At 34.8% G+C, this 24,165-nt stretch overlaps 4 protein-coding genes across 4 annotated transcripts; all 4 read right to left on the bottom strand.

Moving 5' to 3' along the window:
- Window positions 1–113: 113 nt before the first annotated feature.
- LOC132313450 (arabinogalactan protein 13-like) lies at window positions 114–696 on the bottom strand. Its single transcript, XM_059812217.1, has one exon. It carries the CDS (start codon window positions 558–560, stop codon window positions 381–383), a length of 180 nt encoding a protein of 59 aa, XP_059668200.1. The 5' UTR covers window positions 561–696; the 3' UTR covers window positions 114–380.
- A 1,084-nt stretch (window positions 697–1,780) lies between these two features.
- LOC132313449 (superoxide dismutase [Cu-Zn] 2-like) lies at window positions 1,781–5,757 on the bottom strand. The gene is made up of 7 exons (XM_059812216.1): window positions 5,581–5,757; window positions 5,369–5,470; window positions 5,097–5,192; window positions 4,958–4,989; window positions 4,595–4,670; window positions 2,709–2,762; window positions 1,781–2,023 (listed from the first exon to the last, which is right to left on the bottom strand). The coding sequence occupies exons 1-7, from the start codon at window positions 5,660–5,662 to the stop codon at window positions 1,995–1,997; spliced, it is 471 nt and encodes a 156-aa protein (XP_059668199.1). The 5' UTR covers window positions 5,663–5,757; the 3' UTR covers window positions 1,781–1,994.
- Window positions 5,758–10,903: 5,146 nt separating this feature from the next.
- Window positions 10,904–12,510, bottom strand: LOC132314734 (transcription factor MYB54-like). Its single transcript, XM_059813556.1, has 3 exons — window positions 12,084–12,510; window positions 11,365–11,892; window positions 10,904–11,127 (listed from the first exon to the last, which is right to left on the bottom strand). Exons 1-3 carry the CDS (start codon window positions 12,508–12,510, stop codon window positions 10,904–10,906), a joined length of 1,179 nt encoding a protein of 392 aa, XP_059669539.1.
- A 5,804-nt stretch (window positions 12,511–18,314) lies between these two features.
- On the bottom strand, window positions 18,315–23,519 carry LOC132313447 (probable arabinosyltransferase ARAD1). The gene is made up of 2 exons (XM_059812213.1): window positions 21,507–23,519; window positions 18,315–19,141 (listed from the first exon to the last, which is right to left on the bottom strand). Exons 1-2 carry the CDS (start codon window positions 22,437–22,439, stop codon window positions 18,584–18,586), a joined length of 1,491 nt encoding a protein of 496 aa, XP_059668196.1. The 5' UTR covers window positions 22,440–23,519; the 3' UTR covers window positions 18,315–18,583.
- Window positions 23,520–24,165: the final 646 nt, after the last annotated feature.

Raw genomic sequence — 24,165 nt, 5'->3', positions numbered from 1 at the left:
CGGTGCTCATTCTAATGCAGTTCTATGACACAGAACCCCACATAAAGAGAATCAGCATCTAGGCACACAAATTGTAGTTGCAGGAAGGAATCCAAATAAACAAGATCAAAGACTAAAGATATAAAATGGATATCCAATAGCAAGAATTTTTTTACATATGACGGGAATAATTAATTACAAAGATACGAATATAATCAGGCAAACATTCAATATAAAACTAAATGAAGAATCAACAAATGAAAGCTCATTTAAAAGATTGTGAAGCCAATCTCTTCCCCCACATGATCCAATGACGGTCATTCCCGAGCGAGCGAGCGCTCCATGAAAAATTCTGTTGCAGAGAAGAAAACATAAATATGCAACACAAAAAGAGAGATCAATCAAAAGAGGAGTGCAAACGCAAAGGTGATCAGAGAAGCCAAAGCAGTGGGCATAAAGAGGGTGGCGTCAGAGGTTGGGCTAGGCGCAGGTGCCTCCGCTGCAGCCACGTTTGGAACGGCAGACACTGCCATCAGCACCAACACCGCAGCAACAAAAAGCTTCATCTTCAATGCCTCCATTATGTTGTTGAGTTGAATTGTGCAAATGTTTGCTGAGAAAAGACAATGTGAAGTGCAGAGATATTTGTGGAGGCCAAGACAAGAAAGCACAGAAATAAAGACTATGAATGTGATGTGAGAGTGAGTACTCTCAACAACTAGGTTAGTTTATATATAGAGTGTTCACGGGCAGGCTGCCCAAAGAGACCGTTGTTCCAACGCCTTTAGGTTCGATTTTTGGGGCTCGGGCTTGCCCGCCTGCCCGATTGTTGACAGGGTGTCCCAAGTCTCACACTATTGGTGCCATACAGTTGTGGCCAACGGTTTTGTGGTGGACAATTTTCGATTTGAAAAGAACAGGGTGCTACGTAAAGACCATTATCACCTCCCATAGAGAACCATGTCTTGGGGTTTCATTCCATGTAGCTAAGGGTATTTCTGAGAATCTATTGACAAATTCAATGTACTTGTAGGAGATATTTCTAATTATATTGTTAAATATTTGAATTATTGGGTGTAAAGGTTGGTAAGTGAGCTGTTTGGTCGGCTGGATCCTTATGCTTTTCCTTCTTTTTGGTAGGCTCCTAGTTGTCATGTGTATAGAGTGCCTAACGGTTCAATTATTTTTGAAGGAATTCGGCTCTTTGTTAGCTCAATTGTGTATATTTGTTACAGATTTTCAAAACTACAAATGGAATTGTGCCATTTTTAGCTTTAAAGGTTAACATTAGGGGACAAGAATCCTCTCCACCACAGGAGAGATTTTGCACAAAATTAAGTGATTGAAATTGAATTGATAAATAAAACTCAATAATGATGATGCAATCTTAATCACTAAATTTTGTGTATAACCTCTTGTACATTGGAGAAGATCTTGTCCTTACGATAGGCCAATGGTCTATGCTATTTTTGTCTCATGGCATCAGCAAACCTTTGTTATGCTTCATGTTTTTCCTAACAAGTATACTATATTATAAATGTTAGGATTTACTAATATTGTAGAAGTGTCAAATAGCAAAATGATACCGAACGAGTGTTCAAAAAGGAAATAATAATAATAATAATAATTTATTTTTAAAATAATGAATTTATGTACAAATAATTGAACGCATTCATAAAAGTATCCACAGAAGTAATATATCAAAGCTTGGAAATTCATAAAATACAGAATGGCAACCTCAATAAACGTTAGTGAGGGGCAAGTTGGAATTTACAAAATATTGCCTGTGACCCCAATGATATTTTATGCAAAAGTGGCTGAAACTGAATTTCTTGTATGTAGCACAACAATGTTAATCCCAAAATACGGATTTCCACGACCATAAAAACGTACAATATTTATTCAATTATTTTAATTTTTGGGAGATGAAAAGAGGATAAGAAATCAGTTGCAGTTGTACATTGTATCCAAGTATTTTCGATGGGAACATACAAACAAACTGCAAATCGAAGACCCTAAACAGACGATTGAAGCCCAATGATACCTGCCAAACATGAATGTAACAAATGTTAGGCTCCTAAACACATGTATCAGGAGGAAAAACAAGTGTAAGTCCCACCCATTTAACAATGGGACCTGCAATTTTACAGGCCAAGCAAATTAATTTAATTTTCTGAACATTTAATGAAACGAAGCTTTAGAAATCAGAACCTTGTTATGAGGCAACTTTCAGGTGGAAAGCTTCCATTAGAACATCTTGTGGATACTTTCCTGAGTTGCCTTTAAATCTTCCTACTCTAGGTATACACTGAAGTGCATGATTGTCTATAGCATATGTGTAAAGAAAATTACAAAATAATAGGTAATGATATCATAAATCAACATATCTGACTATACAAATGACAACAAATTGTAGATACGAGTGTGCGTGCATGTGTAGATGTGTCTGTGTGTTATATATGCAAATTCAAAAAATTGAATTCATCCACAAGGTGCTTGTGAAGCTACTCAGGGGTTGCCCTTCAATTATTTTGGCCTTTTAACAATGTTAGATCAAACTAATTAAATGATATCAATCGTCGGCCATCATCCCATAGGGCCATAAGATCATCATGTTCTTGCATATGCATCATGCTCTAGGTTCACACCTCCTATGTACCTTAGCTTAACCAACCACAGGAATATAGTCAATACCAAAAGCTGGGAGAAAGAAAAAGAAAGGTAACTACCACATCCTACTCTTCCACCGGCATTCCCAGTTGCCTTGCTAAGTTCATGTCCACCTGTTGCACAAATCACTATAATTAGTTAATAACCAAAGAATGGTGCTATAACAGTTAAAACTATAATCATTTTGACTGCCAGATTAATGCTATTCAATCCCCACATTTGAGAACAAGACAAGCATGAGGATAAAAAAATTGGAACAGGTGATGATTCTGTGCGGATGGATCAACCAGTAAGACTTGAAGAACAGTCAGCATCTCCTTTCATTAAGCAACTCAACAGCCAAATGCCAAAACGAAATATCATTGTTCCATGGGTTTTACACCAAGATAAGTCAAGAATAGGCACATCCAAATGCAGAAAATTAGGAAAAGACAGCTTCACTTCTAGTAAATGTCACAATCTCTTCAGCTATTACTCTCGCTCATACAAAATTTTAGAGTCGAGAGGCCCACTTCACTACGCAAAAAAGGAATTTCCCAACATAAAGCTCCCAAATTGAATATTCCTCTATCAGGATTCAAACCCTTTCTTCCTATGTTATATGGGTTCTTCAAAAATCCATTTAGTACCGACGTCAAAGACATGACGCCTGCGCCTGTCAGGTAGGTGTATGGGTTAGGGCTGGCCCTTTAAGGGAAGCAAGCTTATCAATAAGAATGTGAGGAAAGTAGGTCAAATGGGAGAATCACATTGCAGTGTATTGGATACGACTGTTTTACAGCATTCACTAAGTAGGTATATGACACCGAAGTGAGCCAAGGAGCCAACTGGTTCATCACCAGACCAATCTACTGAAGTTGTTTGCGGTGTCGAACTAGTCCACTTAACATAACACACACAAGATATTGCTCAAAGAAGGACGTGCGTGTCAAATTCGGTCACTGAGCCCCTTCCTTGGTTCCAAAACAACTGTCTATCCCGATTTGAAAAGTGATTTTAAAGAAACCCCCTGCCAAAAGTCACACTATCCACTGCGATTGGTCCCGATCTTGTCAAATCAGGTGAACCAAGCCCAAACAAAGAACTATGGAACAAGAGGTGATCCCCATGAGCTCGGTTGGGAAACACAAAGAGTTATTGGCTACTGACACATTTACAATAGATGTAGAATGTAGAGTCAAACATGGATATGAGATGTGTCCCACATTATAATTAGACATACACCAGATAAGTATATCTAGTAGACCAAGTTTATCACAATGTGATGATTTTGGAAACATCATATGAGGTCGTCGAAATTCAAAACTTGGGGAGTATATAAATCTAATTAATGGGAAAAAAATTACAATAGAATAAAGCATATAGCAACAGTGTGAAGCATTGTAATTTAATTGGAGCAGTCGAACCTTTGAAACAAATAAAAACTTAAGCTCCTTTCTCAAATTAGGAACCAACAATCCAATCGCAACAATTGAAGAGAAAAACTAAGAAGATGGGCATATAGAGGAAACTACAGCTACTTCAAATATGAAAAAAAATACATAAAATAAAAAAAAAAAAAATGGTGCAATTTGGAGGGGGAAAAAAATATAGATAAATATACTATACTAGCGTCAGTTTGTATCATAGCACATATAATGCCGCTGTACTAAAATTTCACATTCCACCCGCATCACCTGCTACTAGACTTAGTTGCACCTCTTCTCTGACTGATGAACACTCCCCAACTGCATTTAACATTAATCATTTTACTTAAGTGCCTTATGTTTCCATATCTTGAGCTCATTTGACACAAGCACAAAAGGGTGTCAAGATCACATCCCTCCCCACATGTAAACCTCTCAAGTCAACATATTTTGAACAAATATAATTTTTTGAATCTACCAAGAAATGTTGCATACCGACATGACATGAAAAACTTCACAACCATATTCAACAACTATACCTCTTCCAAGATCATCAGGATCAGCATGCACAACAACTGCCCTCCCCAATATGGAATGCTGCCCACTTAACGGAATCTACAAATCAGCAACAAGGAAATGAAAATTTTAAGACAAAATTTTAAAGTATTACAACTTTTCACATCCTATAAAAATGAAAACATTAGATAGTATTTCATTAGCATTTGAAATTATTCCATTTTAATTTTCCATAGCAATTGAAGCAATTCTATTCCCATTCTAGGTAAAATCTTAAAATATTTCAGAAAAAACATTGTAAACATTTTCAACATGACAGCCTTCAAAGGTTATGGACAACAAACAATTTTATTTCCATGGTACAAACAAGTAAATCATTGATGTACCTGCAAGTCTTTGATTGAAACCTCAGCAATGCCTGAAACATGGAAATCAATATAGTATGATATACACACACATACATAACATCAATCCACTCTAGGACTACAACAGTAATGATGCGCTAAAAACAGAAACTGAACACACCATCTGAGCTGGCAACGATGTTACCCAAATCGCCAGCATGACGCTCTTTATCAGAAGGAGCTCCATGGTTCTTCCTTAGTGGATTAAAATGAGGTCCTGAAACAAGTGATAGAATCAGAAAACCCTATTCAACCATTAAGCAGAATCAACTCATACAAGATATTAAAACAAATTAAAAAAAATATAACTATATATATATATATAGAACACAAATAGATGTGTGTGTATACAATACAAGGTCTGAATTAGCCGAGAAAGGGAAAAGAAGCGACCAGTGGAATTGCAGCCGTTGGTGGTATCACCGAGGGCGTGAACATGAAACCCATGAAGGCCTGGTGTCAGTCCTGTAATCTTTCCTTTCACATGGGTAGCACCTGTATATATATAAGCGCCAAGATTACAATAACATAGTTATGACTAATTAGGAACCATAACACAACAGAAAAAGAAATACACACGTGTGTGTAGAGAAAGAGAGAGAGACCGTTGGGGTCCTGAACGAACTGGAGATAGCCTCTAACATTTGTGTCGCCGGAGATGATAGCCACCGCTTTGAGTGTGCCCATTTGCTTCCTCTTTTTATCTTTCTATTTTTTTTTTCTTTTGTTCGTTTTAGGTTCCTTCCTCTCCCATTTTATCTATTCTAATTCTTTTCCTTTCCAACTATTTTCATCAAACCAAACCGAGCGGTAATAAACTAGAATATAATATATATGTATATATATATATATATATATATATGTTGCTATTAAAAGATTGCTATGACACATTTTAATATAACTGCTTTTTATAATTAAATTATTTTTAATTTATTTGGTAGTAATATTTTTTAAAACAATATTTTTAAACTTCAGTTGTATTTTTAAACTTGAAGGTTCATTTTCCCTTTTCTTTGTTCATGTATCCGTCTATTGTTCGTTTTCACAAGAGGTCACATGTCATTAAGTCATCATATTATTTTAAGTATAAAAAAGAAGATTAATATGTTTTCAAATAAAATCACAATTAAGTTTAATCAAGTACCCATTAAAGAAGCAAGAGGATTAATTTTAAATTAAATCACAACCCGTTAACTTAGTTGTGAAATGACAAAATTAATCTTGTTATTTAATGTTAAAAATTATTATTTTAAAATTACAGAAATAATAAAAGACCATTAAATAATGTTAAATTACAAAATTGTTTAAAATTATAAAATTATTATTTAATATTAAATTACAAAATTAAACTTGTTATTTTAAAATTTTAAAAAGTAATTTTTTAAAAAATTATTATCAGCATTTTTATTTAACATGAAATAGCAATATTAATTTTAAGGTAAAGTACAGAGCCAACCCTGAGGTTTGGCAAAAGGATACTCAGATGAAAGTTTGCCTATTTTAGGACAATCACACCCCCTTGCGAAATTTGCCATCCAAATACGACCTTAAAACAAATGAAAAAACCATTTTACCCTTTACTATTTTATTAATTTTAATTATAAAATATCAAAATACTTAAATGACCAAATTACTTCAGAACTCAATCAACCCTACAACCAGATTCTAGCGCCACCACCACACCAAAATCCACAACCACCACCATCCCCATCCCCAACCCACCGCCACCATCTCCACCCCAACAACCACTCCTGTGTATTACAGCAATTTATTTTCTCTATTGATTCATCACTTTCACCGCCTCACCATCAATTAATTATAAAGCCAAACACACACAACAACAACAACAAACAAACAAACAAACAAACAAAAAAATGCAACCCATTTACAAAACAATCAAGCCATCACCACCCGATTTTTCTCTCTGACTGTCCTTGATCATCGGCCGCCATCATCCAAAGTTGAGCTTGCCCTCGCCACCATCCACGGCCGAGCCATGACATCACCATTTTCAGCCTTGCACATCGCCGAGCTCATCGCCGCCTCCATCACAGCTGACATCAGTAAAGCCGAAGTTTCCCACCGCAACTGCCCATCTTCCCCTCCACCGCCCACCCATCTAAATCAACATCATCAATGGTTACGCTACCGAAGAGGGCATCACCGGACTCAACCTTGCCCTAAATTACTGCAGTCAAACATTAGGGCTTCGCGGAAGCTGCGGGTGGACATTAGGGCTTCACGACTGGAGATTGAAAGGTTGAGGAGGGTGGCGGTGGCGTTTTCTTGGGAGATTGGAGAGAGATAGTATAGGGTTTCGGCGATGTAAGGTATTGCGCCCTCGTCGGCGATTAGAGATCAACTCTGGGTTGTGTTTGGAGATGAGACGCGAGTTTGTTCCGATACTGAGCTCAGCTTTGTTATCAAAGATCTCGTCGTTCAGCGTTTAACTTCCATTTGGAGCTTCTCTCTCCAAAGCTAGAGTTATTCCTATATTTGACACGATGGCTCCCGGACCATCCTTAACTCTAGCGCTTGCCCCTGGACCGGGAGAACCTCATAACACTTCACCGCCGATCTACTTGTCTTCTTTGTTGACGGCGACTTCAATCCGTTGCAAACTCCACAGTTTGATTGTTTCGTATAGAAGTCTCTAGCGAAGGATGACATATTCGCCTTCTTTGAGTTTTCGGCGGTGAAAAAAGAGTTGAGGAAACTCACAATCCCGTCGCCTTGTGTGTGTGTGTGTATATATGTATCTGTATATACATATATATATATGTGTGTGTGGGTGTGTGTACATATATGTGTTTGTGTATCTGTGTGATAATGTGTGTGTGTGTGTGTGTGTGTGTGTTCGTGTTGGGGCGAGGAAGAGGAACACGAGAGAGAAGGAAAGAAATGGTTATGGGTTTGAGATTATAAACGTCATTACAACATTTAAATTGTTCAATATAAAAGTTAAAGGGCAAAAATGTCAATTCATTATTATTGGAGTGTCTTTGTTAGCTGTATCAAACTTCAGGAGGTATCATTGTCTCAAAATAAGCAAACTTTCATTTTGGTATCCTTTTAGCAAACCTCAGGGGGGTATTGGTATACTTTACCCTTAATTTTATCACTTCAGAACTAAGTGTTACGGATGCACAATCCCACATCGCGTGGGAAAGGGAAATGTGAAATGTTTATATGTACGTGTGTCACTTCAATTGGTATGAGCCTTTTGGGGTAAAACCCAAGAGCAAAACCGTGCGGGTTAAGATCCAAAACAGACAATATCATATCATGTGGTGGAGTGAGTCAAAAACGTCGGGCCTCCAAAAAGAGTGGATTGTGATGACCCAATGAGTTTTTAAAATCTATTTAAGATTTTATTCACAATTTTAAAAAGTACAATTGTTTTTTTTTGTTACTTTCAAGTTTTAACCCTTAATGAAGTGAAATTATATTGCACACGGGACAACAAATTCGAGCTGTGATGGTCATTTGTTTTACGTCATTCATCGGTCATCACACTATGTGAGTCCATGTAGCATTGGGCTGCTATTGATCCAACGATCCCAATTTTGGGCCGCTCAAGCCTATATAGCCCAATCATATAAAGACTATTGTTCCCTAAAATGCCAATAAATTGACGTCACTTGTGAAGAAAATAAAAGAAAAAGTAAAAGATTAATGGAATAATAAATTCTTCACACAAAGATAAGAAACGGTTAAATAATAAAAAATAATAATAATAATATTTGTAATAATTATGTAGTCTGAGAAAGTTTTAAGGAATAGTTAAAATATTCTCCATTAAAAAAAATATGAAACAATTGAAGTGTGATGTTTATATAAACGAATGAATTTGGGATGAATGAATTTGATTTTAAACAAAAGATTGTGTATTAAGAGGTTAAATTATAAAACTCGAGGTAATACTCAGATGCATGGGTAAAATATTTTTGTATATCTTTAGGATTTTCCTATCCATACATGAATTTCAAATAATTTTTTTCACCTTGGTATTCAAAATTTATTCATGAAAAGTTCTTTAATCATTGTTAAAATTATATTAAATTACTCACGTCAAATTTATATTGTAATGTTTATAAGGTTGAATATATATCCAAAGACTATAATTTAATTGTATTTTTTCACCTTTTATATGTTTTTTTTAATATTCATTTTATTTTCAGGTATTTAGTATATCATCAAACATATGAGCTCATATGTCATTAAGTCATCAATATACGTTCAAATAAAATCGTAATCAACTTTAATCTAATACCCTTTAAAGAACCGAGGGATTAAATTTTAGTACAAAGGTACGATACAAGTGGGATCCTAGATGTTGAAATATTGAATTAAATAAATTTTAATACAAAATTTTGAATGTTTATTCTTTATCAATTGACCAAATGTGTGACAATTGACATGATACGCATATATGACTGGAATTAAAATGCAAAGCTCTTGTGCATGCGATATACTTGGTTATAATGAGCTTTCTTTTTTCTTTTTTCTTTTTTTTTTCTTTTTTTATATTCCGACAAATTAGTGGAAGAGGGATTTAAATATGGACATATCGACTCAAAAAGTAAGGCATTGTTGTATAGTGTCATCTATTTATACTAAATCACTTTTTTATTCAAATCCGATATGGAACAAATGGCTCTTTATAACATTATTTTTCATCCGAACTCGCCATGCTCTTGTTGCGATCGGACTACCCTACCTACCCAGGGTAGCTCACCCAGACGCTTGACGTGGCACCGAATCAAGAATTAAGAGTTTAACTCTGATATCAATTGTAACAGATTGACGCTTATCTATTTATTCAAAAGTTTAAACTGTTAGGTAATTCTATATATTCACGTATTTAGAACTAATCACTTCTTTATTTGAATTTGATGTGAGATAAATAATTCCCAATAGCGACAAGTAAGTAACATCCCACTTACCTCTTGAAAAAGAGCACTAATTGACTCCTAATTTTTTTCAAAAAAAACATTGAAACCTACCTTTAAAACCTTTTTCTTTACATAAGTTATAAACCAATCTCTGTTAAAAAATAATACTCCCTCGTTCCTAACTTAAGTATTCACTTTGAAAACTATAATTCACCCGTCCCAAAATCAACCTCTATTTTAAAACAAAGGCAGTAATATTAATAGTCTCAATCTGTATTTATGATTACAATCAGCACAGAATAGTTCACGTGCCATTACTGGCACACAAGTACTAATGAATGTCAAGCATATTATAGTAGCAGTACCAACAAACGCAACTATAATGAATAACCCTACGTGTAAAGCATGGTCAACAAAGTAGTAGTAGTAAAGCAGCAATATGACAGCCATTAAAAAGTCATAAAAGATGGGCAAAGGCTTCATTGATTTGTCAGTCTTAACATAACAGACAACATTGGCTTTACCTGATATGCAATGCATCAACCACTAACAAACAAACCCTAAAATAACTCCAAAACCAGTGACACTCATAATTATGAGATTCACAACCACCCCCATTAGATTAGCCTAACTGACCACACATAACATTAAAAGAGCTAATTAAACCCCCTCTCTCTGTCTCTCTCATTCCACTATTTTTTTACCCTAATTTGTTACTGCTTTTTTTTTTCTCTCTCTTTTTCCTTTTATGGAACTAACTATACATGACAAGAGTACAGTAGAATTGACTCTCATGATCTCATCTCCGGAAAAAAAGCCACTTTTTCAGCACATCTTCGTCACACACCCAAATGCATTATTAATGGCTAACCATATATATATATATATATATATGTATATCTTCAGCTTTTGTCCTTTTGTTATCTTCTTGTATTGTCCTTCAACTCTTTTCCTTTCCTTCTTTAAACTTGCATCAACAGTAGAGCTTGCTTGAAACCCCCCAAAACCCACTTACCTTTAACTTTTAGCCTCTTTAATTTACTCCAAGGAAATCAATGAAGGGCATGCTTTTCTTCTCATCATTTTCTGATCCATCCATGCTGGTCTTGTAATTGTTGCCAACTGACTCTGTTGCTGAAACCTCTGAGTTTGAGTCTGATTTACTGGATTGGTCTACACCCATCGCCGTTGGTCCATACAACTGGTCAACACCCACATTAATTCTTATTGCCACCATTTTTTCCTCTCCAGATGTGCCTACAATCCCAATTCAAAACAATTTTTTAAAAAATAAGTATGAATAAATAATTCCGACTATTTTGATTTGGTTGTCTAGCGATTTTGATGTCAGCTTGTTGGATGTTAGGTACAGGTCTGTATCATGTAACTCTTTATAAACTATAGAGTATACATGCATATAATTTAGCAAAACAGAACAAGTTAGGAGAAACCAATTAGATAAAGATAATGAATTAAGTGAAAAATTGATCATACCCATCTGCAGACCATAAGGATGAAGCTGGTGCTGAAGTGCTGGATTAAAGCTAGTGAGAAAAGCAGGAGGCAGTACAACTCTGGTTGAAGAAGATGGAGTAGCGAGGGAGAGATCGTGAGTAGTGCATGTTGATGCAGCAGAATGATCATGATCAATATTGTTATTTGTATTGTTATTGGTAGTGATGGTTGATTCACTACATGCATTGTTTGTGCAATTAGTAGTGAATAATGTTGTGATGACAGGAGGAGGAAGTCCCTTGGGAAGTATTTGGCGATTTCTTCTGATCCTGTAAAAACTGTTCTTGTCTCTGTGCTTCCTTGCCATGATCACATGCCAGTGATTCTTCACTGCATTATCAGTCCTCCCAGGGAATAGCCTAGAAATCATAGCCCATTTGTTACCATACATTCTATGCGCAGCTAATAGCTTTTCCTCTTCTTCCTCTGTGAAACTCCTCTTGTTAATCCTCGGATCTAGCTGGTTAAACCATCTCAATCTGCAACTTTTCCCTAAAATAAGTATATTTAATTAAAATTAACAGAAATTTCAATAAAAATTTTATAAAGGGTACTTTTTTTTTTTTTTTTTTTACTAGTAAAGATTCAAGCATGATGATCAAAATCATTTTCCCCAAATTTCAATCTTTTTTTTAAAAATAATAATAATAATAATAATAATAATAATAAAAACAGGATGTGTGTATAGTTAAGAGTACCTGATCTTCCTTCGAACTTCTCAGCAATCAAGTTCCAGTTTTGAGGACCAAACTGTTCGACAAGGTCTTTGAGTTTGGCATCCTCATGAGGTCTCCAATGGCCTCTGACACAGAGCTTTGTGTGCCCACTACTTCTCCTCTGATCAATCTCTTCAATACCCTCATCACATAGATTCAAAGCAAGCCCTTTTTTGGTTGTCTCAACGACTACCCCAGAAGTAGTCCCAAAGCTCAAGTCTTTAATCCACTTATTTGTTCCCCTGGCTTGTTCAAATGGGTGATCATCAACGTTCAAAATCTGAAAACCCATTCTTGAATCATCATGGGACTCCCTCTCTTGAAGATTATTATTGTCCACAGACAGAGAAAGTTGAGGCAGAAAGTTGATGCCACCAGCATGAGTAGTCTTGAGGTTTTGAAGACTCATTGTGACTCAGAATCCAGATGAACCCAAAAGGCAAAAAGGAAAACGATTCTGGGAAAATGAAGGAAAACAAGAAAAATGCAATGGAAATGAAAGAAAAGATTGGAGAAGCTTTAAGAGAAAATGAGAAGGAAAAAAATGAAATTTCCTCTGTGTTTCTCTTCTCTTACCCTTGGAAGAAATGAACTGGAAAGAAAAGGAAACAACAAAGGTTTAAATGAAAGGGGATGGAGAAATTGGTTATATAGTAGTGTGTCGAGGTAAAAGAAGAAAAGGAACAAATGAAGCACACGAATTCACTTAATCTGCTCTCTCTTCTTTTTATCTGTCTGAGTGAATGATTCCATTCATGTGAGGTCAGGGTGCTTATTTTGAGAAGGATGGCTTTCTGTCTCTTCTCTCTTCTCTCTCTAAAGCAGCAGTAGCACGTGTGCATGCAAGTCCATAACCGCTCGTGTGGGTGGTGGGAGTTATAAAACTCTCTCTCTTCCTTGAGAATGCCAAAATCTCTGTTGGTTTGTGAACCTTTTTTTTTTAGCTTTTCAAAGAAAAGGAAAACCATATTCATAAAAGACAATGCAAGAGTCTTAAAAGACCACATGCCCCATCTATGCCCGTTTCTTTGCGAATTTGTCCATAGCACCCGTAAATTGCTGCAAATCAACCCATCCCCTTTCTCATCATCACTTTTAACTCACCTACAACTTTTAGCTTCAATTCGCCTAGTAGTTATTAGGATGATCCCAAATCGATTCTAATAGGAATAGAGGAAGTGTGCAAGAAAATATTACACTCGAGTTTGTTTAATCTTTTTACTCTTCCTTTTAAAAATTTAAATCTAAACAATTTTATAAAAATAAAGAAATTGAGAAAGTTATAAGAAAAACGTTACGTTATTTATGATGTGGTACGGACACACATGAGTGAAAAGAACTGTTTTAACTTTTTTATTTTTGTAAACAACTTTTGTGTTTTGTCACTTAATACTTGATGAAGCGATGAATCAAAATTCTCTCCGGTGCATTTTGCTTGCCTCTTATTACAATTTCGTCACATTTATTTTAAAATTTTATTACCATACTAGTGCAACCAATTTTTATTTAAAAGTAAATTATAAAGTACAAGACAATATCAACATGTGCATCATTAGATTAAGAGTTTAATGTCACATCCTGTCATTGGAGATTACGCGATACAGTGACACACGTTCTGAGTAACATGTTACATAACATCTACAATGGAGGAGGGGATTCTGAAGTTTTCCAGAGTGATAGGGAGAATTTTAGTATGTAAAAATATGTGTAGAAGTGTAGAGAAGGTAAAAGAAAGTTATGTATGAACGATATGCATCCTAAACGTTCATTGGTTGATGAGATGCCTATAAATAAGTAGCAGTATTCATTTGTAACCACCAATACTAGTACTATAGTGAGACCTTGGGAGTTAAAGGGTAGTGTTAAAACTAACTTTGTACAAAGCATTCTTACATAATAGTAGAAGTGTTACAGTGCTCAAATGTGCGCGAGTGTGCAAGCAGCTTGTGTGTGGGCAAATCCAACATAATGCAGGCAAAATCTTAAAGATGAATTCAAAGTCCTTTATTGTTTTTGACCATCTTTCAATACAACATTTTGCTACACTGGAAAATGAATCAATTTGGTCAAATAATTGTCTTTTTACGAATTCATAACCAACGAATATATGCAGAGCATACAGTCATCTTAACACAGCCAAGGAATGTCTACAGACAGTGATCTCTATGGGCAATCAGTAACAAAAAGATGGGTAGGTTTTTGTCCCTTTTGTACCAAGAAATTAAACATTATAGGCAGCCTTTGTTGAAAATATAAAGACACATTTAGGGTATATCTTTTCGGCATATATTTCTTGACCACAAATTTTTTTTTTTTTTTTTTTAATTGTGAAATTTAATCAATCAATAAGAGAATAACTTTCCCAAACATCAAGGTCTTAATTATAACAAACCCATCAACTCAGATATAGAATAACAACTAATTAGTCCTTTATTGTTTTAGTGTTTTTTCCCATGTGAGTAATTGTAATAGTGACAAGGATCATCTAGTTTCACTGCACCTACAAGGTACATATTTTAACGTGTTTGACAAACAAACTTTGTGTTTAAAGGTAGCTTGTTTGTCATTAATTTGCTTTTGTCCTTCCTTTTGTTTTACTAATGAATTAAACAAGCAAAATAACAAAAATATTTAAAGTATTCATGTTGACAAGTAATTTTGATCATTATTTTGCAATTTCAAGAAAAAACCAAAATGGATGTTATGTCATCTCACTGATATTAAAGAATAAAAATCATTGTCTAAGAACACATTTTTCATCATTTTTTATGATCTGGGAATATTAATGTTAAAATTTTTATAGATCTCATATTACATTCGGTAAAGATTTATGATACATGTACAGGGTGTACTAGGGACAGACTTACAGAGGAAGGCGAAGGGCAATTGCCCCCATGAATTATTATTATTTTTTCATTAAATACTAGTAGTTTTTCTTATTTTTAATTATACACCTACGAAATTTTAGCATTACCTCCCTGAAAAATAAAATAATAAAATATTATTATTATTTCATTAAATACTAGTAGTTTTTCTTATTTTTAATTATACACCTACGAAATTTTAGCATTACCTCCCTGAAAAAAAATAAAATAAAATAAAATAAAAATAAAAATTACTTTTGTCCCCCCTCAATATCCTAGGTCGGTGTGTACTTCATATATCCGAACTTGCCCCACAGATGTATTAAAAAATGGACATTCTCGCTTCCGCTTCATCCACCGTTGCTATGGAAGCCCTTTTTTGGAATAATTCTTTTATTTGCTCCTCAGCCTACGGGATATTACCAGCCATTTCCAAGTCGTTGTTCCCCTCTCAAGAGTATCATCATATTGTTAATTGTACAAAGAAAATATTATTTTAACTCAACAGTTCAATTCTTTAGAGTAAGTTATTGTTTGATAACTCGATATTCAATTTTGAATGAATTAAGTACTTATACAGATAAATTAAATTTGATAACATAAAAATTGGCCATCACTTAAAAGAAAACTACCACTTCAAATGAGTTAAAAATTTTAAATATCAAAGACTAGACTTATTTAATTTTCAGCTCTTAAAAATTATAGCACTTAATTCTCATTTTTTTTTTTCGGAAGGTAACTTAATTCTCATTTTTATTATCCATATTATTGCAATCCTTGTATCCAAATGAATCATTCACCTTTCAACATCACTGCTGCATTTTGACTGGTCTCGATAAACACTAGAGAGAGCATCCGTGTCCCTCTCGCTGTCACTCTTTATATTCATGTATACTTAGGTATGTATATATATATATACACACACACTCTGCAGAAGAATACGATTTTCAGTCATTGAAAAAACCGAAGGAATCAATTGCGTTAAAATTGATCCACTGACTTCAAGACCAGTCATGTTAAAATTTGTTATCATTTTAGAAAAATATAAATTTGGAATTAAGCTAAAAAAAACCAAGATGCATGTACTCTTTGTTTTTCTCCACCTGCTTCTATCTGCATTTCCAAGAACCCAAATCACCCAGAGTCCTTGAAAATAGTATTAAAATATAGTCCATAGAGTGAATCAGCCCACAACAAAATCAAATGGAGGTTGGACTTTTCATTAGTTTCTTGATAAATAAACCAACATTTTCCCAGAAGCCAAACAATGACATATATACATAAATGTATCATGAGGTCGAGGACATGCAGCGTAGTTATCCACATAACTTTTAGCACCAAAGTATTATAGTTCTAAGTTCTAACTAAGACACGCTTGTCATCTATATTTTCAACAACATTATAATAATCCTTCAAATCTCAAAAATGTCGGCTCATTGTTCGTTGCTATATGTTCTTATATATATTAATTAATTAGTATTTCATTATCTTCTATAATAAAAAGCTAGGTTACAACAAAACCTAGATGTCCCTCTCATGGTCGTTGTTTGATAATTTGAATTGAAATTCGTTATTGGACTCCCTAGATCTAGATGTCGATTTTAAACTAACATATATGAATTGATTTGTGTTCTGACAAATAAAAGTTTGATTATTTTAAGTAATCATCAGTTTAAAATATTGGAAGCTTTGGGATAGAATTGACATGTTGGAGAATATGCATGTCGATAATTGAGAGGATATTCAACATCAAGTTTAGTCTTCTCCGGGATTAGGCGGTTTGTTTGGGTCAGAATACTTATGAATTGTTAATCCAAGACAAAGGTAATCATGAAAATTTTCAATGTAGCTTTATCATAAATAAAAATAATTAATTGTCACTATGCATTTTTCTGAGCTTAATTTTATTAATTCACATAAAATTTTAAATAAAATAAACCACTACAATATTGAATTTGGATTGGGTGCAGTACAACATGTGATTGTATAAAATATGCATAGAATATAGATATATATTTATTTAGCTCTAATTGATTTTTTAATTTTTAATTTTTGGATGAAAAATCAATAAATGGAGTCCCGAGATTAGAGTTTATTCTTCCATATGTTAGCTTAAACTTTTTCCGGATGTGAGAGATTTTGGAGATTATGACGGGAGAGCTTGATTTCTAGAGATTGAAATCTCTACAGTGATGCGGTGCTTCTCTCCTGTACTAAATAATTGGATAAACATTTATTACCTTTAAAATTTGTCAATATTTCACATAAACCTTCTTTATATTTCATAATCCCCCTACCTCCCTTGTAATCTCGCTTTCCTCTTCTATTAGTAACTAGAACGTCAATTTTGTTCTTCCAATACTTGAAATGACTGTAAACATTTCGTGAATAAAACGATAAAATAACACACTACGAGAGACAAGAATGAGATTATGAAACATGGCGAGAATTTATGTTAAATATTGACCTAGGTAAAATTTACCCTGAACAATTTCTCCAAATATGAGATGCAAGATGCAAACCCCCCTAAACCCTCCTGGCATGTAACATCTTTGATTCTTTCCAATAAAAGTTGTAACCTACACACACACACATATATATATATATATAGATATACTGAAATCAGTTACAACAAAGAGTGAAAAGCATGGAACCTTTTACGCCAATCTATATAAAACTCAGTTACAACGTGATGAGAGAGAGTGGAAAGCATGACTCCGCAGAATCAACGAGTAGAACGTTGTTGGATTAGAAGCTTGTAAATCTGGTTATCAAGCTGCCAACACCCATATTCATTGCAATTCTTCAAATATTTGCTCCAAATCCTATCCAGTAAATTTACCCCGAATTCCAAATTATGAATTTTGTTCAAAATCCAAATCTTGCCAACACTGAGTTACAAGATTTTTTTTATATATATAATTAACGGATCAGTGGCCCAACAGTATCAACCTCTTACTTTTCAAAGGGAAGTCAAGAATTCAAATCTCAAAAAAGGCAAGTGTGTATCAATATCAACTAAGAGGAAAAAAAAAAAAAAAAAGATTTTTATGTTGGTTGTGGAAGGAGTCAATAGTCAACTCCAATGGACATAAAATTGTTCAAGCTTGACCAACTTACAACTGACCTAATCTGTTTCGACTCCCATTTGGACCTCCGCTTTTGGAAGACAAATCATTTTCCTTTCTGATGGGCACCATAAACATAGCCCTTTTACCAACATACATTTACATACATACATATATATACATCCATATATATATATTTAACCATGTTGTTAATCAGGATTTGACTACATGTTTTACAATGTCTAGACGTGTTGGCATTCAGTTCTTGTAGCAACTGAAGGTAAAAAAGAGCACATCGATTAATGATTGAATGAATGAATCAAGAAAAAAACAAATAACAGACATCAACATTTCTAGCCAATTGACAGTCCAGTGCCTTAAAAACCTCCTTTTCTCCCATCTTCCCCTCTGTCTGTCATTTACAAGTGTTACAATTTAGTCAAAAAAGTCTGTCGCAAGCATATATTGTACTTACTATCTTCTTCAAGCTGCGTTCCAAATGTTCACCTCATATCCAAAACTGCCTAGCCAAAGAGTATTTGTTTTTGGCTCACTCACCAAAATTACGCGGCAATGGAGCTGATCTTAGCCCTTTTTCTTTAGGGGCATGAGAACGAGAGAGTCGCCTAGATTTGTGTAACTTCATTCTCATAGCAGGAACCTTACGGGCCACGGCCTGCCATATCATTTGGACAGCATCACCTTCCTTTGAAGGGTACTGAAACTCAAAGAAAGTTTCAACCTCTTTCAGCCTCACCCACATTCGAGTCCATTCATCCTTTCCAATGCTCCTGATAAGGTTTATAAGAAATTTTTCTTTGAGAGCATCTGATGTACGTACAAATATGCAGAACTCAGAGTAGTCCAGGACATCTTCATACGGGAGCTCAATGTCATCACTGATGATAACAGGGACACAATGGCTAGCAATGGCATCAAAAAGACGGTTTGATGATGGAGTGTCACCAGCTATATTGAGGCAGAATTTGGAGGAATGCATACCACTTGTAGCTTTTCTGATCCCATCTCTTTGGACAGTACCAAAAGAGAAGTGCACTTCTTTTTCATCTTTTAGAAGATAGAATAGCTCTTGCCTAGCAAAACCACCCTGAAGATGAGAAACCAATAAGAAAAGAATCAGACGAATAACAAAGGAAACTTAATCTGAAATATTAGAATGAACCGGAGGGCAGAGGAGTTGACACAAAGGATAAAATCGTGTTGCTTGCTTTACCATGTATTCTGCAATCCAAGGTATAACAATCATATGAGTTGGGAATTGTTTGTGGATTGCCAGAAGACTATTGGCCTAGAAAGTATTTGATGAGAGCAATAACATCACAGAATTGCATAAATCAGATGGCTGGGAGCCATTATCTTGGTGATGATCAACTCGAAATGCTTTCCAACTCCTAACACCCACTAATTACCTTGTTCCTGTGATTCTATTACTCAAGGCAACCTGGCCAAAAAAAAAAACACTAAGATTGAACAACTGACCTCCAAATCCACCACACGAGGAACAGTCTGACCCAAAAAGTTTTAAGTCAAATTGGAACTGTCAGAAAATACTGACATACACCCCAAATTAAAGAACACGCTATGCATCCCCAATCACCTTAATATCTATCACATCTTCAAGAGCTTCTCAATCAGTGCCAACTTCTAATCATAAAAGGATTTCTAAAAATTTGATATTCTAAGGCATATTCCTTACTCTCCCTCCAACACATGACACTTTGACACCCTCATCAACCACGCAATGCAGAAATAAGGCCAGAGACACCTTTCCTAAAGGCATCTTCTGATGCCAAATGCCATTCACAAAATAAAAACCTCACTGCCATACCAAACCACAAAACCTTCACCCCGTGCCAAACTTCCTCAACCACTCTTATAAGCCCTTCTGAATCCCCACATAGTACAATCTTCTCAAATCATTGGAATTCCAATCATCATAAGAATTTTTTTGGTGACAACCAAGCAGATAGACGCATTTTGTTACTGATAGTCATGAGAACCTATCCTCAAACACGAGAAATAAAAATAAAAATGATGTAAGGTGTTTCCTGTTCTTAAGCAAGTTAGTGCACTGAAGCGAAGAGAGAGGGTGACACAAACTTATATCTTCTTAATGTAGGTTCATTCAGACATCTTACAGTATCAAAAAGGGAAAGGTACAAAGTTGCTGGTCTCACTTACCCACAAAAAAAATTACATCAAGATTTAATTCACCCAAATCTCCATAAGGTTGCCAAGAAGACTAATAAAGCCATTTTGGTGGCTGGAATGGTATAACATACTTAATTTCCTTCTCCCCAGCCTTTTAAGCAACAGAATAGCACATAAATGGATTGATAGAAAAAAGTCCAACTCAAGTTAAGTAAATTAATAAAATTTCTTACTGAAATCAAACATTTGAAGCTACTCTTCCTCTAAATTGCATCATCTAGAACCATGAATTGTGATTTCGGAAAACCACCAAATTAGTTAGATTCCCATATGTGTAATTGCAAATATAACACAAAGTAAAATGATTCGTCTGTTTGATATAAAGAGGAGAAAATATGTTTTATGACTTCATAAGAATGGAAGTCTCAGAATTCAGCTAACAACCTGAGCTTCGAAGTTGAAAAACCAATGATGATTTCAACATAAAATAAAAGTAAAGGAACTTAATTATACTTCCCTTACAAGTCTCAACAGCTACATTGTTGACACCACTTGAAAATCCACTCGTTTTTTTTTTTCTTTCTTTTTCTTTTTCTTTTTCTCTCCCACCCTTTTGGCGAGACTAATCACCTCCTGACACGTGACAAGCCCCAATGTCACGTGCCAGTTCTAATTCAAGAGGCTTGCCTCAGGGAGGGGAATCAAAGTCAAAGGTGTATTTCTTAACCAAATCTTCCACCCCCTTGGGGTTACTTTCTCAAGTTAAGAAAATACTATACTTCTAACTCGAACTTCAATAAATCTAAAAGAAGCTGCAACATATATAAACTGCCTAAGTTTTCACCTTTGTAACAGGCATAGCATTCTTCAATCAAAAATAGAAATAGAACACTAGAATTTCTACTCTACATACAACATATCTACATTTTCCTCACTACTTATACCTTGAGCTATACAAATTAGTAATAGAGCAAAAGGGATAATGGAAATAGGGACAAGTCATAATTAGAATTAATGATTGGAAAAAATTGAAAATCATACGAAGATTGTAAATTTAATTAATCCAGAAAATAACTAAATAAATAAATGAATGCATATCAGTCTAAGCATATGTCTGAAACTAGGCATGGTAAACAAAGCATGTAAAACAAGTTTTTGTTGGATTATATAGCCAATTATTAGTCAAAAAAAGAGAGTAAAGGATCACATTTACTGGCAATTGACAAACAAAAATTTCTTTTCCAACCTCTAAATTCTAAAGAAACGACTAATAGAAAGATTAAGGGAAGAAGATCACATACATCTTTTCTATAAATGGCTCCTTGAAAGTACAGCAAAGTTGGACGGCTATCAAAATCAGATAAGTCGTTGACAAAGGTTCTGATTACATGCTTGTAAGGTGCAATCACATCTTTCTCTACATTAGCTATGTTTGGGGGGTACCTTCCAAAATCTGCGAGTATGAACATCGCAGGCCAAAGCTTCGTCCTTGCATCTAGCATGCTATTTGGATGATGGGCTAAAATTATATGGTCACATCCTCCTGACCTCTTCCATTCCTCTTGAGCTGTCAAAAATTTAACCAACTTTTCCTGTAGCAATGTGTTCTTGCTCTTCTTTTCGTGCGGCTTCAATCTGGAAAAGCGATTCAAGGATAAGGAGGAAAAGAATGGAACGAATATGACATCAGCTTCGCTTGAGTTGTGGACTCTTATTGCAGTATGAGCACTGGCTGGGTCAGCATATTCCGACGAGAGAAGATCCAACGTTAGCCAATATTCTATGCTGTGTTGTAAGTTTAATCCACCAGGATATTGAGGGATTTTGGTTCGAATATCGGGCCAAACACTTCCTCCATTTGCCTTCCAATCTAAAAGCTCAAAATGAAACTCCGGGGGCAAATCATACATGAAAACCTTAAGGGCTACTTTATTTGAATTGTCTTTCACCAAAGCATTATCTTTGGATGCTTGTACTTCTTTTCCAACATTCATTGGATTATTCAACACTAAAGGTTCATCTTCACTCTGAATATGGGGTTTAGAATTCCTCTTATCAATCCTGGCAAAGACCTTGGAATTGGGTATCAAACTATGGTTAATGAAGTGATTATGGCCAGTGGAACGCAACACAAAGAACCAAGACAATATGAACAAGACGGTTGTGATAGAAAACAAATAAAACAATGATTTCTGAGAAATAAGCCCAATGGAGGGTGCATTTCTCTCAGCCATTGCACCCCAATCCCAAGAATCACTAGTCTGTTTTGTAAAGCATCTCTCTTCTCTATTCCCAAAAGATGACACAATCCAAACAAAATTGTATGCGCAACTACAGAATGAAACAAATTAATCTTGATAATTAAGATTAAAACACATACAGACCCCGACAGGCCATACACTGATTAGAGAGGAGATATGAATGAAGACACAGAATAGTGAAGAAGGTGAAGACGACATGCAAATTAAGCCGAAATTCGAACTCACCCAAATTCAAAGGTTACCCTATAACAATCACGTCAATAGAACCAGAAATCAACCATCTATTCATTGCCCATTAAGAACACTCATTACAACAATTCATTTTCTCTCTCTACATTTGTCAGATATAATAGAAAAACAAAACCCAGTTCAAGAACAATCATCCAATGTGAAACAAAAGCAACCCAGATGAATTTGAATCTAAACTCGCCAATCCATCAAGAAAAAAGAAGGCCAAATCGACAAATTAATATATATAAATAAAATACTGTCAGAGAGAGTTTGAAAGGGAAAAAAGTTCACCAGAATATTGTGGTTCGTAGCGTAGAGGATATACAATGAACAAACGCAGAGGCTGTTGATCAGAAACACACACACACTCTCTCTCTTTCACTCTCCTATTTCTCTCTTTCTTTGTCTCTCTGAAAAAGACCCTTCAATTTGAAGTCGCGTGGGAATAGGGTCTATCTGTTGAAGCGGGCTCCTCCTCTTGTAATCTGAACATGTATGAGTAATGAGAGGAATTTTATTTCCAGTTATAGCTATTTTGTTGTTGGGACTATTACATCACTACTGATATAATTGCATCTTAATTTCAACTCAACCATCATTAACTAAACATACAGGGTGAAAAAAAAAATTAACTAATCATAAATTAATAGTAGTTAGGATAGTGATAGTATTTTACCAACTAAGATTAGATTTGGCATGACCTAAAGTCATCACCTGCCTCGTCCAAACAGGCGAACCCCCAAACCAAATAAAAAATAAATAAATAAATAAATTTTAGGGATAGTTTGGAAATAAGATAGAAATGGAATGAATCAGAGAATGGACTTTCATTTAGTTTTGCATGGCTTAAAAAAAGAAAACTAATATATATATATATATGTAAACCAAATAAATATATAAATATATATTCGTAAATATATATTTTCAATGTATATTTGGAAATTGAGGAGGAAATATCAAGAAAAAGTTGACTTTTATTGGATCTCATTGTTTGAAAAAAGTGTATTAGCTATCACATCGTTCAAGTAAAGCAATTTTTAATATTATTTTTACTCTGATTTTTAAAATTACTTTTACTCCGATTTTTAATATTATTTTTACTCCCTATTTTTTTAAATAGGGAATGAAATGTCTATTCCTGTTGTTGAAAAGTAGAATGATTTTGATGGAATGACTATTCTCCAAGAAATGTGAAGAATGGACATTCTATCTTTAAAATTACTTTCCAAACTAAAATAATGAAATTAAAAACATTCCATTCCATTTTATTTCATTCCATTCCCACTCACCAAACAAGTCCTAAGTTTGGTCCCACTTTATTACTAACAGAGTTTAATCTGTATCAAAAAAATTCCAAAAAATTGAGAATTATACGGCATCCACTAGGCTTGATGGGTCGACCCAGCCCAAGTGGATGGGCCCATTCAGAAAGTCCCTCGGCCTTAGTCTTAGGTCACTTTATCACTTT

This window comes from Cornus florida, unplaced genomic scaffold (assembly GCF_030987335.1).
Source record: "Cornus florida cultivar Cherokee Brave unplaced genomic scaffold, ASM3098733v1 CherokeeBrave_3.0.0_Hap2_Chr06, whole genome shotgun sequence".
Taxonomy (NCBI): domain Eukaryota; kingdom Viridiplantae; phylum Streptophyta; class Magnoliopsida; order Cornales; family Cornaceae; genus Cornus; species Cornus florida.
Note: the sequence above shows the minus strand (reverse complement) of the source record. Positions and strands in the feature narration are given on the sequence as shown.